This window comes from Lacerta agilis, chromosome 14 (assembly GCF_009819535.1).
Source record: "Lacerta agilis isolate rLacAgi1 chromosome 14, rLacAgi1.pri, whole genome shotgun sequence".
NCBI classification, from domain to species: Eukaryota; Metazoa; Chordata; class Lepidosauria; order Squamata; family Lacertidae; genus Lacerta; species Lacerta agilis.
The window spans coordinates 15,033,435-15,050,536 of NC_046325.1; the positions used below are offsets into that span (position 1 = coordinate 15,033,435).

The window sequence follows — 17,102 nt, forward strand, 5'->3', positions numbered from 1 at the left end:
ACCCAACACCTTCTGGCCCTGCCCTAATACCAGCGACTGGTCTTCTAGAGGAAAAAGAGATACCTTGGCCCATGCCCTCTTTTTTCTGAATGTGGTGCCTACTAATACTGTTCTCTATCCTTCCCAGTTTCATTCATTCCAGCAACTTCCTCATGTACAAATGCAGCAGCGCCAGTTGTATTCCTTCATGACTGGTGGGTTTTTGTTCCCCCGCTGGCTCATTTGCCATTCTTCCAACTTCTTGAGCTGCCTTTCCCCCCCCTTCTTCCTCCTCTTTTGTACTTGCGCCTTCAGCTTGGAGAGTAACGTCACCCCCCGCCCCAGAAAACCCACCACCACTCTTACCGGTCCGTTCCCTTCTTTGCAAGGCCCTTGGCTCATTCTTTCTCCTCCATTGCCTCGTCCACAATTTCCACTTTTACGCTCCGACTTCCACTGGTCCCATTTGTTATTTTGCTCAGAGCTGTATTCCCTTGACATTGATTTTATTCATTTCTCCAGCCAATACCATAAATTTCACTGTCGTTCTCTTTCCTGTTGAGTGGCTGGGTGATGGATTCGGTTATACAAGCCAACCTCCACGCCTCTGTGTGTGTGTGTGTGTGCGCCACCAATTCCAGGCAGCTTTGGCCTCCTTGTTAGCACGCCTCCTCTGATGCAACAGTTAACTCACTACTACAAACTCCCACCTGCAAAACGCTCGGTGGGCTCTGGCGGGCTCTTCTCTGCTTGTTCCTGCTTGCTGTCTTTGTAAACACGACGGATGAGAGCAAGAGACCTAAGAAGTGTTTCCTCTTTTGCTGCTGCTGGTTCTGTTCATTTGTTCCCAGCAAACATGTAAACATGCTCCCCACCTCCTTCCCAGGGGGGTGGGGAAAAAGAGCTTTTCTCCGGCAGGTTCTTGTAAACATGGAATATCGAAAGAGTTTTATTTGCTGTCGAAATTTGGCAGTGGATGGAAGATGGGCGGATGGGTCATTGGTTGAACAGATGACTGAATGGATGGAAGGAAGGAGAGTGAGAGAGAGTGCAGAGAGAGGGAGAAAATGGCGGAGAGGAAAGAGGAGATAAGAATATCTCCCCATCTAATTTTTGTTTTCTTTTTTTCCTGTTTCACCTTATTTTTGGTTAGCTAAAATCCCTAGAAGGATGGGACACATGCAAGCATAGCAAAGATGTTGTTTCTCTCAGTTTCACTCTCTCGTGTCCCTCTCTCTTTCTCTCTCTCATCTCCATTCTTGTGCTCCTGTTTTTGCATGGTTCAGAGATGGATGGGGACATGGGATGGATGTTCTGTACTCATGCTGGCTCCCAGCTCCAAAGATGAACCTTTCGGTGCTAGGGATGAAGTGGCAAGTTGAGTGCCGCCTTCACTGGAACACTGAGGGGCGGGTGAGGAAGGAGAGGGATTCAGGGGCAGGGAGGGGGGAGCAGGGGCAAGGCGGGTTGGGGTTGGGGGAACGGAATAAGAACACAGGGAAGGAGAACAGAAGAAGGAGATTTTTACTACCTGGAAAGAAACATGAAGGGGAAAACATTTTCACACATGCCCCAATTCAACCTCCCCACACCTGGCTTCCACTAGAATCTGGAGCATGTGGGAACAGGTCATTGGGAAAGCAACATGGAGGCTAAGGAGGCAACGCCAGGGGAAGGTCTGATGGATGCACTTATTTTCTCCTTTTTTTTTGTTTTGGCTACTTCAGGTATGTTGGCAGTAGGAAGCAGGGAAGTTAGGATGGGAAAGGGTTCTGAGAAGACATTGGTAGTTATGAAGATGGCCTGCTGCGTAGAATTAGGGCCAAGGTTGTGGTTGAAGGCCAAGGCCAACATAACCTTACGAAAAGCACTGTGTAATGTAGCCATCCAAATGTTTTTGGGATTCCCATTTCCATCAGTCCTGGTCAAAGGTCAGGGTTAGTGGGAGTTGTAACATCTGGAGGAAACATCTGGAGGACCACAGGTTCCCCATATCTGGGATAATGTGTAATAATTTTTTTTGGGGGGGAAGCAATAGCTGTGCTCGGGGAGGGGGGTTGCTCTGAGGGGAGGACGTGAAAAGCAGAGCATACAGCAAAAGGGAGAAAACTGACCATTTCAAGAAGCTGCCATTTCCCCCAGAGGGCTAGGAAGAAAATGGAGGTGTTGGGGACAACTTTATGAGGAAAAGAAAAGCTCTTTTCTTTTGAGAAGGGAAGGCATGGAACTCGCCTCACTCCTCAGGTAACAGTGATACTGACTTGCTCTCCTGAACTCTCAAAATACTTTTGTAATTGTACACAGCAGGGTATCAAAGGGGTAGGAGAGGCAGTACCTTTCTTTGATTTGGTTTCTAACACACACCCCCCCCCCAAATACCCCTTATTGGCACTCTTCTAGAGTGCCAATAATAGGACAAGGGGGACTGGCAACAAAATGTTGTGGCGTGGAGTGCTCCCTATGTTCCAGTCAGTCAGCCATGCTTCCTCCATCCCATCTTGCCACGCCCACCCTTGGCTTTCCTTCCCAACAGACACTCAGCATGATTCCTGAGCATGCTTAGCCCTTCCTGGGCTCCTTCGGGTTTGGGGGCTTAGTGGAATTTCTTCTATCCCCCCCCCCCGAAACATCATCTCCTGCAAAATCACTCCCTTTTTTTTCCTCAGAAGCAAAATCCCCCCCTTTTTTTCCTCAGAAGCCCCATTTTGGCTACAAAATTAATTTAGCACCTGCAAAATATACATACATATATATATATATATATATATATATATATATATATATATATATATATATATATATATATATAATCTATCCACTGATAAGCCTCTCTCTTAAGAAGGGCAACTCTTACAAAGACAGCCAATTTGGAGCAGCTTCTCCTTACTTTAAGCAGCCCCCTCTATTCCATTGGCTCAGAGAGAGGTCACAATCTGACACAAACATATATTCTTGACTAGAAATTGCACCATCTATTTATTTATTTATTTCATAAAATACATACACCCCTTGACTATAAAGTAAAATTGATTTACAACAGACTAAGCTCTGAGTGCCATGGCAGATGCTGACTTTTTAAACCAGGGGTCAGCAAACTTTTTCAGCAGGGGGCCGGTCCACTGTCCCTCAGACCTTGGGGGGGGGGCAGGGGCGGACTATATTTTGAAAAAAAAAATATGAACGAATTCCTATGCCCCACAAATAACCCAGAGATGCATTTTAAATAAAAGGACACATTCTACTCATGTAAAAACACGCTGATTCCCGGACCGTCCGCAGGCCGCATTTAGAAGGCGATTGGGCTGCATCTGGCCCCCGGGCCTTAGTTTGGGGACCCCTGTTTTTAAACGGTAATATTAAGGATTCTAAGAATAATATATTCTACTCTGACCTGATGGTGTCCCACAGGTCGCAGGTCCCCCTCAGAAGCACTCAGGCAATCAGGATCCAGCCCAAATACGCTGTCAGGTGGTGTGTGTGCAAATGAGCCGTCATTAGTGTTTCCATCCCTAGGCTCACTACGTCCCATAATGCTTTGCTAAGCCCTTCTCCGGCCAAATTGATCACAAATGTTACTTTTTTTTCTTTCAAAAACCCAAAAATCCCTGGAATCCTATTCTGCTGGTTTCTTTGTACTGCAGCAGAAGACTGGGCAAGGGGGTGGGTGGCTTAGAGCTTAAAGGACAATGATGTTTAAACAAGGTTTCTAGAGCCCTCTCCACCCCCTGGTTCTCGGGATACTCACCTCCGAAGTTGATGGCGCAAGATGCCACGATGATGAGCACCCCCCCGACCAACGCGACAATACTCAGCAGCTTCGCTACCCGTCCCAGGCGCCGGGCCCCGTCAATGTCTCCTTGCTGGAAGCTGTTCCGGGACTGGCGAGGAATTAAACAAGAAAAAAGAGGAGCAAGGGTTTGATGATTGTCCCAGCATACCTAATAGAAGTAGCAGCCTTTTGGTTAAAAGGAAGAACAGGGAGAATTGAAAGAGAAAACTCTACACTTGCCTACATTGTCACAGGAAAATGGGCCCACACTCAGGGGGCCCTTAGCATGGTGCCACCCACACCCAAGGCAGTGTGTGCTTTCTTCTGCTCCTTCTCCTATGCAGCAGCAGCCCCTGCCTTCTGCTGTAGATTTCATAGATCTATAGGCTGGGGCCACCATATTCATCAAGAAAGCAGGCAGTCACCACAGAGGATACCACTAAAACAGCCATCCAGGGGGGTCAGCGGGGAGGTGCATGGCAGCAGAGCTGAGTCAAGCCGGTGAGGGGCCCTTCTGAACCCCTGGGGCCCTCGCCCACTGCCTCACCTGGCTGGCTGCTGGGGAAAGAGCCATGGTTGTGGGGCGAGAGTCTTGCTGTGCTGTGCCAGGCTGGGTCCTCAGCACCTTCAACGAAACGCATCTCTGGCAGCAGGGGAATGGAAGGACCTTTGCCAAAGAGCCTGACAATCCGCTGCCAGTTCAAGGGGACAGCAGCCAGGGGGACTCACGGCCTGACCTGTCGCGAGGCAGCTGCATCAGTGCACGTGGTTTGGGAGAGGACCTAATGCTATGGCAGTGGCAAGAAGCCAAGAAGTTGAGATCCTTCTTGGCTGCTGCTTGGATGGAAGCAGCCCCTGAGCTTCCTAACGGGAGAACGAGACACAAGAAAACAGAACTGTGTAAGCCTGTGATCCTATGCCCACCTGGAAGTAAACCTCGTGTAGCTCAACGGAACTTACTCCTGAGTAGACACAAAAAGGACTGCAGAGTGAGAGACTCGTAGGGTGGCTAGCGTGTGCCCAAAATGGATTTGGGTGGATTGGGAATGGTCAGCTGGCACGAGCTGCCAAACCTATTTTGTTACATTTAGCGGGTTTTAACAAACAGGAGACCTGAAGGAAACTTTCTAGTAGGTTGGTCAACTCTTGGAGAGGTGTCCCAGACTGCCTTCTTGTGTGGGTAGATTTACCTGTGAGGAGGTGCTCCAGTCTGAGGTTTTAAGCAGCAGACTGAGTCACTTCCAAGCTAAATGGCCTTGCTCCTTGGCTGAGGAGGGGATTGACCAACAACCTCAAGGGGCAAACGAAAGAGAAAAGTGACAAGGAAGTGGGGACAGCCTTGGTGCTGGTGGGTGTATCAAAGCAGCAGGTGGCTCTCCTAGTGTTCCAGGACACACAAACCAAATACATACACACACACACACACACACACACACACACACAAACACACAGGCGCCACTCCCTTTGCACTTACCATGACAGAATACACAAAGGCGACAATGTTGATAGGCCAGATTGGGCAGAAACAGGAGAGGGCAGCAATGAATATGTAGTCTCTGGGTTTCTCCCCAGCTTCACCAGCTGCCGATCCTGTTGCAGAGGCCTGCCGGCTCAGGCTGGCCCGCGGAGACCCCGCGGATCCCGCTAAGTGCACCTGAGACCCGGACAAACTGCCCCTCGCGACAGCCCTTGGGCCGCCATTGACGCTGTGGTGGTGATGCTTCAGATCATTCAACGACGCCGATTTGGAGCGGGCTGGGGGGCTAGTGGGTGGGGCCGGGGTGTTCCCTATCTCCTCAACTGAGCCAGCCCTAATCCCCGGGGGGTCCCCATTCTCCTGCGGCTCCCCCACCGTCTCCTCCTCAATGGTCACCGTCACCATCACAGGCGATGCGGGGGTCTCTGGGCCTTTGGGGCTCTTAGGTGGGGACTGCGGCTTGGGCTGCTCCTCCAGCTTCCCCTCCTGCTCCTGCTCCTGCTCCTCCTCCTTCTCCTGGGCATGATCCTGAGGCTTCCCCTGTTCCTGCTTCTCCTCCTCCTTCCCTTGCTGCTCCTGTTCTGGGGGAGCCTCGTTCTTCTCAGCGTCGTCAGACATGGCAGGCAGCTACCTGGATTAGAGGAGAATTAGAGGAGGGGGGGATGTTTAGGGTGGAGAACCAGCCATCTTTTCCCCTCCCTGCCTGGTACTGGGTTGAACCTGATCTGCAGAACCAAGGTCCAGTGCTTCTCAACTTGCAGGCAAGTTCCCAGAGTCCTCCAACCCCCTAGCAGCCTTCAGTATCCCTTTGAGCTGCCTAAAGCAGGGATGGTTAACTTGATGGCCTTCAGAGGCGGTTGTGTTCCATTTCTCATCATTCCTGGCTGTGCTGGAGATAACCCCTCCCAGTGCTTTTTTTCTTTAAAAAAAAATGTTTAGGGGTATTCTCATTTTCCTACTCATATTGAAATACTGCCTTTCAATGAGGCCAAACTTAGATTCACAATATGTTTAGGGGTATGCGTACCCCTGCATCCCCCCCCCCCCCAGAAAAAAGCACTGCCCCCTCCACTTGTCTAAAGCGATGCACATGCCTTTCTAACAACACAATTATCTCATAATATATAATGTAAATGGAACACAACCGCCTCTGAAGGCCATCAAGTTACCCACCCCTGATTTAGGCAGCTCAAAGGGATACTGAAGGCTGCTAGGGATTTGGAGGACTAATCCCCAATCTTTGGTGCTGGAAGACCTGCCTGGAGCTACTTAGGTGAAAGGGAAAGCACGAATTCAGGGGCATTCTGTTCATATTTTAGTATGTATTACATTATATATTATGAGATAATTGTGTTGTTAGAAAGGCATGTGCAGCACCTGTTATGTTATTCCATATATAGGAGCAATTAAAATAAACGAAAACCTTGCATCACGGCTGAATTCATATTTCCATAACATGCTAAAAGCCATTCACCTTTCTTTACAAACCGAGCATCATATACGGTACTTTATTTCTCTTGAGCACATATCTAATAAGAAGTAGCAAATTTTTGCAGCGACATCCCATATCCTATAAAAAACCAATCGCATAGAAGAGAGGCAATGTTATTTCCTCCCTCCTCCCATATGCAGCTGTCACAATTTTTGCAACCGTTGATAAGATGGTCAACCTTTTTGCACATCGACCTGATCCACACATCGCTTTAGACAAGTGGAGGGGGCAGTGCTTTTTTCTAAGGGGTGGGATGTAGGGGTACGCATACCCCTAAACATATTGTGAATCTAAGTTTGGCCTCATTGAAGGGCAGTATTTCAATATGAGTAGGAATATGAGAATACCCCTAAACATTTTTTTTAAAGAAAAAAAGCACTGGGAGGGGTTATCTCCAGCACAGCCAGGAATGATGAGAATACATACTAAAATATGAACAGAATGCCCCTGAATTCGTGCTTTCCCTTTCACCTAAGTAGCTCCAGGCAGGTCTTCCAGCACCAAAGATTGGGGGTTAGTATTTATTGCCTTCTCTTTCAGCAGCATTCCATTTTCATTTATTTTTTGCTGTGTAATGGGTGGCACCCATCCAGGTGAGGACACTCACTCAACAAGGCCAACCCAAGACACTCTGCTGCCTGAGGCAAAATAAAACATTGCATCCCCTCTGGATCCGACTTCAGCACTGACAATGGGACTCACATCTGAGTCAGCAGGCTAGCTTAGCAGGGCGCTGTGTGACATACATCGCTCTACCTCATACCTAAGGGACCGCCTCTCCTGGTATGTCCCGTGTAGGACCTTAAGGTCCTCAAATAATAATCTTTTGGAGGTCCCGAGCAACAAAGATGCTAGGTTGGCCTCAACTAGGGCCAGGGCCTTCTCAGTATTGGCCCCGACTTGGTGGAACAGTCTATCACAAGAGACCAGGTCCCTGCGGGATTTGGCATCTTTCCGCAGGGCCTGCAAGACGGAGCTGTTCCACCTGGCCTTTGGGTTGGTTTCTGTTTGATATTTATGCTTCATTCTTTTATTGGTGGGTTATTTGAAAATGAGACTGCAGTTTTAATATTGAATTTTTAAATTTGTATTTTAATCTGTTATTTTAAATTGATTGTGTTTATGTTTTTGCTGTGGTTTTAGTTAGTGTTAGCCGCCCTGAGCCCGGTTTTTGGCTGGGAAGGGCGGGGTAAAATAAAAAAATTATTATTATTATTATTATTATTATTATTATTATTATTATTATTATTACCTTCAACAGAGAGAGGTGGCTGGGAGGTTCAGAAAGAACAGTCAAGGACTGATACCACTGCCCACCCCCCTGTGACACCTGAGGCAGTTTCCTCACTCTGCCTCATGATCCAGCTGGCCCCACCACCCAAATACACAACCTTCGCTACCATCATCATCTTTCCAACCAACACAACCCCATATTGCCATTCCACTGAACGGCACATGCGCTGTTAGAAATTAGCCAGGCGCCAGGTGTGGTTCCAATCGTAACTACGTGGAGATTTCTGGGTGCCAGGTTGGCGGCCACAATTTAAAAACCTCTGCCTTAGTCCATTGTTTATTCCATTTCCACTGTGTGCGTTTCTCCTCCTTGCATACTGGGACAAGTGAATTGTTGTGAGAGCAAGCTACAGTCAAGTAACGCAGATGAGATCATAGAATCATAGAACCGTAGCACTGGAAAGGGCCCCCAGGATCATCCAGTCCAACCCCCTGGACAACCCCGTTGTGGCGGCTGTAACCTAGATTTAAGACGCCATTTGACACCTTGCTTATATATCTGAGTTTCTAGCACTGGGCACATGTCAATCTAAGTGATGCACACAGCCCTTCTGTTACTGAGAGAACAACCTGGCTCCAATATACAGTATCTAAAGAGCCCCCACGGACCCTTTACTGTTTTGTCCCATCATGATCTACAAGAAGGACTAAGAAACTACTTATTACTTTATGAAAAGCATTTGCATTCCGCCTTTCATGTCATGGAGAAGCTTATGTGGGAGACGTGTGTTTTTAGTTGCCAGTGGGAGCACCCAGCAGTTGGCACATCTCCAGAGGCAACTCATTTCACACAAGTTGGGAGCCTGCATGTAGGAGGTCTTCCCTACAGTACCATTTAGCAGACCCAGGAAACCTGTGGCACACTTAACAGGGCCCCCTCCACAGATTGCGTTTATGTTAAGTTTCGCCCAGTTTCTTATTTGGCAGAGACTCAGACTCAGCTTTTACGTTGCCCTTGGAAATGGACTTGGAGGAATGCTTAAGGAAGAGCCTAGTGCTGCCAACGAAACCGTAAGGCAGTAATGTTAAGCATAAACTCAAGGTGCCATTTCAGATTTCAGTAGTGGGTGGATGAGGGTGAGAAAGAGATTTACCGGTAAGTAGTTGGGAGATAAGATTCTAGAGCAGATCATTAAGCAAACGGTCTGTGAGCACCTAGAAAGGAACGCTGTGATCACTAAAAGTCAGTATGGGTTTCTGAAAAATAAGTCATGTCAGACCAATCTGATCTCATTTTTTGACGGAATTACAAGCCTGGTAGATGAAGGGAACGCTGTGGATGTAGCCTATCTTGATTTCAATAAGGCCTTTGACAAGGTGCCCCATGATATTCTTGTAAAGAAGCTGGTAAAATGCGGGCTAGACAATGCTACCATTCAGTGGATTTGTAACTGGCTGGCTGACCGAACCCAAAGGGTGCTCATTAATGGCTCCTCTTCATCCTGGAGAGAAGTGACTAGTGGGGTGCCACAGGGTTCTGTCTTGGGCCCAGTCTTATTCAACATCTTTATCAATGACTTGGATGATGGGCTTGAGGGCATCCTGATCAAGTATGCAGATGACACCAAATTGGGAGGGGTGGGTAATACCCCCGAGGACAGGATCACACTTCAAAATGACCGTAACAGATTAGAGAACTGGGCCAAAGCAAACAAGATGAATTTTAACAGGGAGAAATGTAAAGTAGTACACTTGGGCAAAAAATATGAAAGGCACAAATACAGGATGGGTGACACCTGGCTTGAGAGCAGTACATGTGAAAAGGATCTAGGAGTCTTGGTAGACCATAAACTTGACATGAGTCAACAGTGTGATGCAGCAGCTAAAAAAGCCAATGCAATTCTGAGCTGCATCAATAGGAGTATAGCATCTAGATCAAGGGAAGTAATAGTACCACTGTATTCCGCTCTGGTCAGACCTCACCTGGAATACTGTGTCCAGTTCAAGAAGGATACTGACAAGCTGGAACCAAATGGTCAAAGGTCTGTAAACGATGCCTTATGAGTAACGGCTTAGGGAGCTGAGTATGCTTAGCCTGGAGAAGAGAAAGTTAAGGGGTGATATGATAGCCATGTTCAAATATATAAAAGGATGTCATATAGAGGAGGGAGAAAGGTTGTTTTCTACTGCTCCAGAGAAGCGGACACGGAGCAATGGATTCCAACTACAAGAAAGAAGATTCCACCTAAACATTAGGAAGAACTTCCTGACAGTAAGAGCTGTTCGACAGTGGAATTTGATGCCAAGGAGTGTGGTGGAGTCTCCTTCTTTGGAGGTCTTTAAGCAGAGGCTTGACAGCTATCTGTCAGGAATGCTTTGATGGTGTTTCCTGCTTGGCAGGAGGTTGGACTAGATGGCCCTTGTGGTCTCTTCCATCTCTATGATTCTATGATTCTAAATTGCAAAAAGCAAAACAAAAAAACCCAACATGTACACATACTTTAAGACATACCATTGCATAAAGGAAAATTGTTGTGTGTGTGTGTGTGTGTGTGTGTGTGTGTGTGTAATCTGTGTTGTGATGGCAACTACGACAGTTTTTATTCACAGAGGATAAAGACCTGCCTCCCCCCTTTTTGAATGCAAAGAGATTTGTCTCTCTGGCAAGCTCACCTTGTATGCATCTCTTTTCTGTTGCTTAACAATTGGCTACATAGCGTACATAATATTGAATGGGCTGGAGAGCAGAGAATGGGCTGGAGAGCAGCTAAGTGCTCCATCATATGGGGCCATCCCTGAATGGCGTTTCTAACACCAACACTCCAGATGCAATATCTATGCTTTTCTCTTTCCAGAAACAAAACTGGGGAAAGCAGTCTTTGAAAGCTGACCTAAGGAGGTAGAAATGGAATTCAAACAAGAAATAAATGCGCCCGTTTTAAATCAATAAAGTAGCTGCAAACACTAGCCCACTTGAAAACACACGCCAAAACGATTATTATCAGTGACATGCACAAAACTAAAGGCATCCTCTTGCCTCTTAGGAACTGTGAGAAGGGCTAAGTACAAACGGAAATATGGGGGGGGGGAACGGACCTCTGACCCTCTGAAAACATCAGGCATTAAACTGGCAGCTCTGGTCAGTGGACCACTTCACACGTAAAACGGACTCCCTGACAGGGCCCTATAGATAGTCAAAGGCAGCTCCTTTGCAAATGTACCTCTATGATGCATATTTGCAAGCAGGTGTTTATTGCATTCCCTTCTAAAAATGCCCTGCGTAAACTGGCCTTCTGGACTGCTTGCACCACAGCTATCAGTGCAAACAAGTGGACCCGCCATTCGTCTCTGGCTGATACGCCACCTATACCTGGAAGCTGCCTTAGACCAGATCAGACCATCAGGTATTTTTTACACTGGCTGGGGGCAGCTCTCCAGTATTCCAGGAAGGAATTGAACCTAAGACCTTCTGCATGCAAAGCAGATGCTCTTCCAGCTGAGCTACAGTTGTTCACCTAGTGCTGGGAGATCAAGGCACTGTTGTGCATGCTTTGGTGGCTTCCAGATTAGAGCCCTCTGAAGCCCTCCACATATGCTTGAAACTTCAGCTAGCGGAAAATGCAGCACTTCCTAGTGGGCATCCTGTTGGGATACTGCCCTGGCACAGGCTGCAGTTCCTCTATAGTTGTGTAACACCAAAGCAGACTCTCATCCTATATCAGGCTGTTAACTGCAAAGCATTATCAGAAGACACAAGGTCCCAAATGAATGTGCGAAAGCAGAGCTGTATGCATGATTATATACATTTCTATCCCGTTTTTCTTCCATCATAGAATTCAATATGATGTACATCTCCCATCCAGGCAGTGACCAGACCCAGATGTGCTTAGTTTCATTGAGTGGTGGCCTTCAGACTGCACTCTAGAACTCACAAAGTCAGATGAGACCAAGGACACACACAAACACACACAAACAAACAAACAAACACACACAACTCCAAAACATCCAGTGTAACAAATACCTTGCATCGGATTATCAGGAATTGGAAATGATCAGGACAGTTCACATCTGACCCAAGGAGAGAGACCGTAGAACTGGTATGCAGAACCAAGAGCATCTTTTGCCACAGTGAGATGAGCAAAACAGAAGCAGACTCTCACTACATACAGGGAATGTGTATGCAGAATTGAACTGCGGGTTGGTATTGGAGGGGAGAAGTAGGGGGCGGAACCATATTGAATTATCTTAATTTTATTGATTCTGCAGAGGAGAAATTAAATCTTGGCAGGCATAATTATTCCATCAGACTCCTTCCTAAATCATGCTAGCCTCTGCTTAGGTGAGTTATCACTAATCTCCACCTTAAATCCCTTTCAACCAGAGACTTCACAAGGAAATTTCAGGGTGGGAACTGACCAACCTTGGTCCCCCTCTTCTTTCCCCCTTCCTTCAATTCAGTTCTTTGACAGGGGATAGACTATATGAGTGATGCTGTGGGTTGATAATCTTCAACAAAAGATGTTACAACTTCTGCACTTTCAGGTCTGACCTACCTCTCAAAGAACTGGGGCGCCTGGCCTGGACACAGTATACTGTGATGTTAAAATGTGCAAAGGCAATGCAATTTTAGAAGGTATGATCAGTTGCAGGGAGAGGGAGAGGGCATGGATCATGGGAAGAAAATAGAAGCTAGAGGGAGCTGGTATAGATCTTGTAGAGAGGAAAAAGGAAACCTTAACTATGTGAAGGGCACCAAATCACATGGGAGGGAGAGGAGGGGAGCGGATGGGATGGATGGGGAAGCCCCATGGGCCATCTCTGACCTACAGGCCAGAGGCATATCCCCCACAGCTGACAGACTGTGCTTATTTCCCTGTGGATACCACTGGGACTGATCCTGATTCAAATGGAACTTACTCTCACAGGTAAATGTGCATATGATTTGCAGGCAGACTTTGGCTTTATGCTCAGACTTCAGAGCACAATCCATTGGGAGGGTTTCTGCACAAGCACCACTGAAATTAATGGGAAATGTGAAATATATTATTTGGAGGGAAGCAACAACCAGGGGAAATTTAGAGTTCTTCTCTAGAGGGATAAATGGGTTAGGAAATCGTATGTCAAGGATGCAGGAGGCTGTGTTCATGCATTCCTTCCTACAATCTGGCCAAGTGGTTCTCCAAAGCTGTTTTAGTCCCCCGCCCCTGTTGTTTGTAAGAGGGAAGAGTGGCAGGGATGTGTGTGTTTTTTCCTCTTAAGAAAGTGCTACAACAGTTGTCATGAGATACTGGTTCTCATTACCATGTTCCTGCTTCCTGACTGACACACTCTTTGAATGAGACACAGACAGACAACATGATTAAAACACTGGCTGGCACAAGGATGCCATAACAGATTCTCTGGCTGACACAGCCATCCGATTATTATGGAGCCCGGAGGCATGGAACACCTCCACATGACTAAGGCAGTTGTGCTTGACATCCTGCTCTTTGCTGATCCACATAGTGCAACGGGCATCCACACAATTTCTCTAGTACCCATTCAGCAGGTACACCAAGAAGGCTGACATGTGGCACGGCCACCACTTTGTGCAATTCAGACGCACAGAGACCTGATTTGTTCTTGAGGCAGATTATTATTTTATGACAAACCCCAATGCAATGGACACTGATAATTAAAAACGTTACCTTATTTCCACACACTTGCATGTGCCCTGCACACATTTTGATTGCCTGCTGTGCAGCAGATGTATCCACAGCAGTAAATCCTGGGCAATCACATAGAGATCTTTGCCTGACACCTCCGATTTGCCTGACCACCCGATCTCTGTGTTTGACAGCCTCAACAATTCCTCCCCAGTTACTGGCTCTGGCAACCAGCTGCTGTCTTCCTCAAATGGAGGATCTGCCATGGGGAGGCCGATTCCCCCATCTGTTGAAGCCATATGCCACTGAAGTCATCCTGACAGGCCCCCATGGTCAAGCCACCAATGGTCTCACCCACTCTCTCCTTCACCCACCTACAGCCTTGCCATTACATCACATCCTTGGTCCACTGCTAAGCATTTTCTCTTATAAGAAGAGGACACACACACACACACACACACACACAGCATAGTGCTGATGCAGACTCTCCTTTGACTTAGGGTAGTTCTGTGTGCTTTGTCCCTTGAAAGTCCAGCCTCTGCAAGCAGTCACACATTATGCTTGCTGCAAAGATGGTCCTGCCAAGAGACCTATTAGGTGGCTTAAGGAGAGCTGTTGGTCTTCCGACAGGTTCTTCTGTCAAACAGAATGGGAATTATTGTACATTAAAGCATGCAAGCACCATAAAATCATCTAAGTCTCATTTATACTGCAGGTAGCTGAGGAGTGAGCTTGGAAACCAGCTTGGGGGCCACACATCAGAGAGATAGTGCTTGACCCTACCTTGGAAGGAATTTCCTATCTCAGATAAATCACCTGTTTTGGGACAGAGGATCTCACGTGTGAATGTATCCTGTGCTTTAGGCAACATTCCTCCCTCCCTTCCCTTTCTCCAAGACCACACCCAACTGGGCAAACCCACCTTGGCATCCCCCCTACCAGAGCCGCCCCTCTCTTTGGGCTGCTTGCTTCCACACACTCAAGCCCCACACAGTCCCTCCTTCTCCCTCCTCCTGTACCAGGGGCAGTTTCTCCTTCACATCATCCATCCACAATCACCTTCCCACCGCCCAAACCGCTTCCCTTGGTGACTCCCGCTTCTATCCTTCATCTTACCCCTGGTGGGAGCTCACCTCCACAAATCCTTCCCTCCTCACCTGTTTTGCCTGTTTACGCCCCCCTCTCCCCCTCCTCCCAGTGACTTCACTCCCCGCACCCAACTTCCCTAGACCACACGACCAACGCCTTCTGCTACCAAGGACAGCTCCTTGAAACGCTTTTCTAACTCTGAGACGCGTCTGTATCTCCTCCTCACATCCACCCTGGTCCCCAGCTTCAAAGGGGAAAAGCAACCCCCCCCCCCTTCTTCAACCTGCCAGCCATTCACTGCCCCCTTGTTTACTAAAACCCCTTTCAGAGAGACTTATATGGGGAAATCCTTCCTGCACGGGTCTACTCAGCAGCTGGTCCCATTGAATTCCTTGGGACTTACTTCCAGAAAAGAGAGTATCGGATTGTAGCTTTAGCAAAGGCTCGCCACAGCCCTCCCCCCTGCCCCCTTCCCTCTTCGCCTCCTCCTAAACACCCACTGCCCTCCCCTCTCAATTTATTTCCAACTTCCTTCTCACGCCCTCCTTCCTTCACACCCATTTCTGAGCAAGGCTGTGCCAGAGCTTCTGCACACTCAGCCTCCCTCTCCCTTAGGCAGCCCGTCCAACTCTTCGACCCATTTCTCTTGTTAAGAAACACACGCGCGCGCGTACACACGGGATCGAGACCCTCCAACATCTCCCAAAACCAGCTTTCTTCCTCCTCCCTCTCGCTGCACCTTTTCCTCTCCATTCCCTTTATCCCATAGTTGACACCAGCAGCCGGCGACGGGATTCGGTTGCCCTACATATCCACCCCCACCCACTACTCCCTGCTGCCCCGCCCTCACTTCACATCCCTACACCCCCACTGCCAGATGCCTCCATGAGCCCCCCATCTTCCAGCCCCCCATCTCCATCGCCACCCCTTGGAGTGCCCCCCCTCCCCTTTTCCCATTCACACCCATCTCTGCTTGCTCCCTTCAGTCCCCCCCGCCCGCTTGCCGCAGCACCGTTATCCTTTCAGACAAATAGATAAAGAGGGTTGAGGGGGGGTTAAGGATGGACCAAGGCAGGGTCTCTCTTCTCCTACCTGGGCTCCCGGCTGTGTCCAGTTGGCAGAAGGGGGTGGGGTGGGCAAATGGCTGGCAGGATTAGTGCCCCCCCTTACGCACACATCACACCCCTCCCTCTTTCTGCTGTATCCCTCCTTCTCTCCCCTCCCCTTCTCTCCCTGGCTTCAGAGGGAGGAATAGATGGGAAAATGCAGCCTCCGCCCCCCTTCCCTCCCCCCCCACAAACCCACCCCTCTTACTTGCTCACTCGGCAGCTTTGTCTGCAAAGACGCCCCTTCCCCTCCTTTTGCACTAGTGTGTGCATCAAATGGTCTAATCGACCCTGCTTCTTCAAGGCAAGCTGGTTGAGGTTTGGGGGAGGGAGTTGTGGTTTGGGTTTTATGAAGAATCAGCTGATCGGGCGGGGGCAAGACATTAGCAGAAATGGTGTTGGTACTGGAAGCGTCCCACATATTCTGTATCTCCTCTCCACCTCAACCCCCCTGGAATAGACCAAAACTTCACGTCAGCAAGCCACAAGTGCAATGAGCATCAAAGGACTAAGAAGTCCCAGCACTGCCACCATTGCCTCCCCCTCCTCCTCCTCGGGGACTGCCCAGAGGCCCAAATGTGTGCTGAATAAAAATGGGAGCTGGCAGATGGGGCTGAAGGGTGCCTGGGAAGACCCCATGAGTGGGACCTGAGGGTGCGGTACTGAAGGGGATCCCAGGCTGGGAGAAGGAGGGAAAAACTGTGCCCTCCATCCAGCTGAGCTCAGCAAGCTGATGTGGGAAATTTTCTGCACCAATCTGTTTTTGGGGAATCCTGGCTCCACAGCCCTCCCTCCTCCCCCTCCGGGAGAAAATTATATAAAATCTCTCGCTTCCAGTTTCTCATCCATTATTTATAACCTGCCCTGGCTGCTGCACAAGGGAGGGAGGAAAGGGCCCACAATTAACCCGCCTCGCTCACACCATGCTACAGCTCCGGTGCAGCATTTGCTGTCTACCAACCAGCAAGCAATCCCACTGCCACTCCCGCCACCCAGATGTCCAGCCACAAGGCAGCATTTGCTCCTTCTCCTAGAAAGGGGAGTTTGATGCAGCAACCATGAAAAAAAAAGAGAAGAGATCCTCCTGGGTAATCACAGGAAGCAAGGAAGTGCATTGGGAAACCCACTTAGAGCTGAGAATTGTGACCTGCTGCCAGATCCATTAGACATTTTAAATAGGCATAAAGGTCCTGAGAGGAGATTCTGATGGTGTAAGAGAGTAGGCATAACAAGAGAGGCTAGCAAACATAGTACTTCCCCCTTTACACTCAAAGTGACACAGAAACGGTCTGACAATAAACAGACAAGAGTG

General features: G+C 48.4%; 1 protein-coding gene across 3 annotated transcripts; it reads right to left on the reverse strand.

Annotated features, from left to right (window-relative positions):
- Positions 1-331: 331 nt before the first annotated feature.
- Positions 332-16,217, reverse strand: PRRT2 (proline rich transmembrane protein 2). Of its 3 annotated transcripts, none has more exons than XM_033168960.1 (4): positions 16,007-16,217; positions 5,223-5,856; positions 3,725-3,857; positions 332-1,381 (listed from the first exon to the last, which is right to left on the reverse strand). In XM_033168960.1, the coding sequence occupies exons 2-4, from the start codon at positions 5,841-5,843 to the stop codon at positions 1,371-1,373; spliced, it is 765 nt and encodes a 254-aa protein (XP_033024851.1). In that variant the 5' UTR covers positions 5,844-5,856; positions 16,007-16,217; the 3' UTR covers positions 332-1,370. The 3 variants fall into 3 exon arrangements, with proteins under 3 accessions (XP_033024851.1, XP_033024848.1, XP_033024849.1); XM_033168957.1 differs by having other exon boundaries at positions 15,999-16,210; XM_033168958.1 differs by lacking the exon at positions 16,007-16,217 and adding an exon at positions 15,777-15,932.
- Positions 16,218-17,102: the final 885 nt, after the last annotated feature.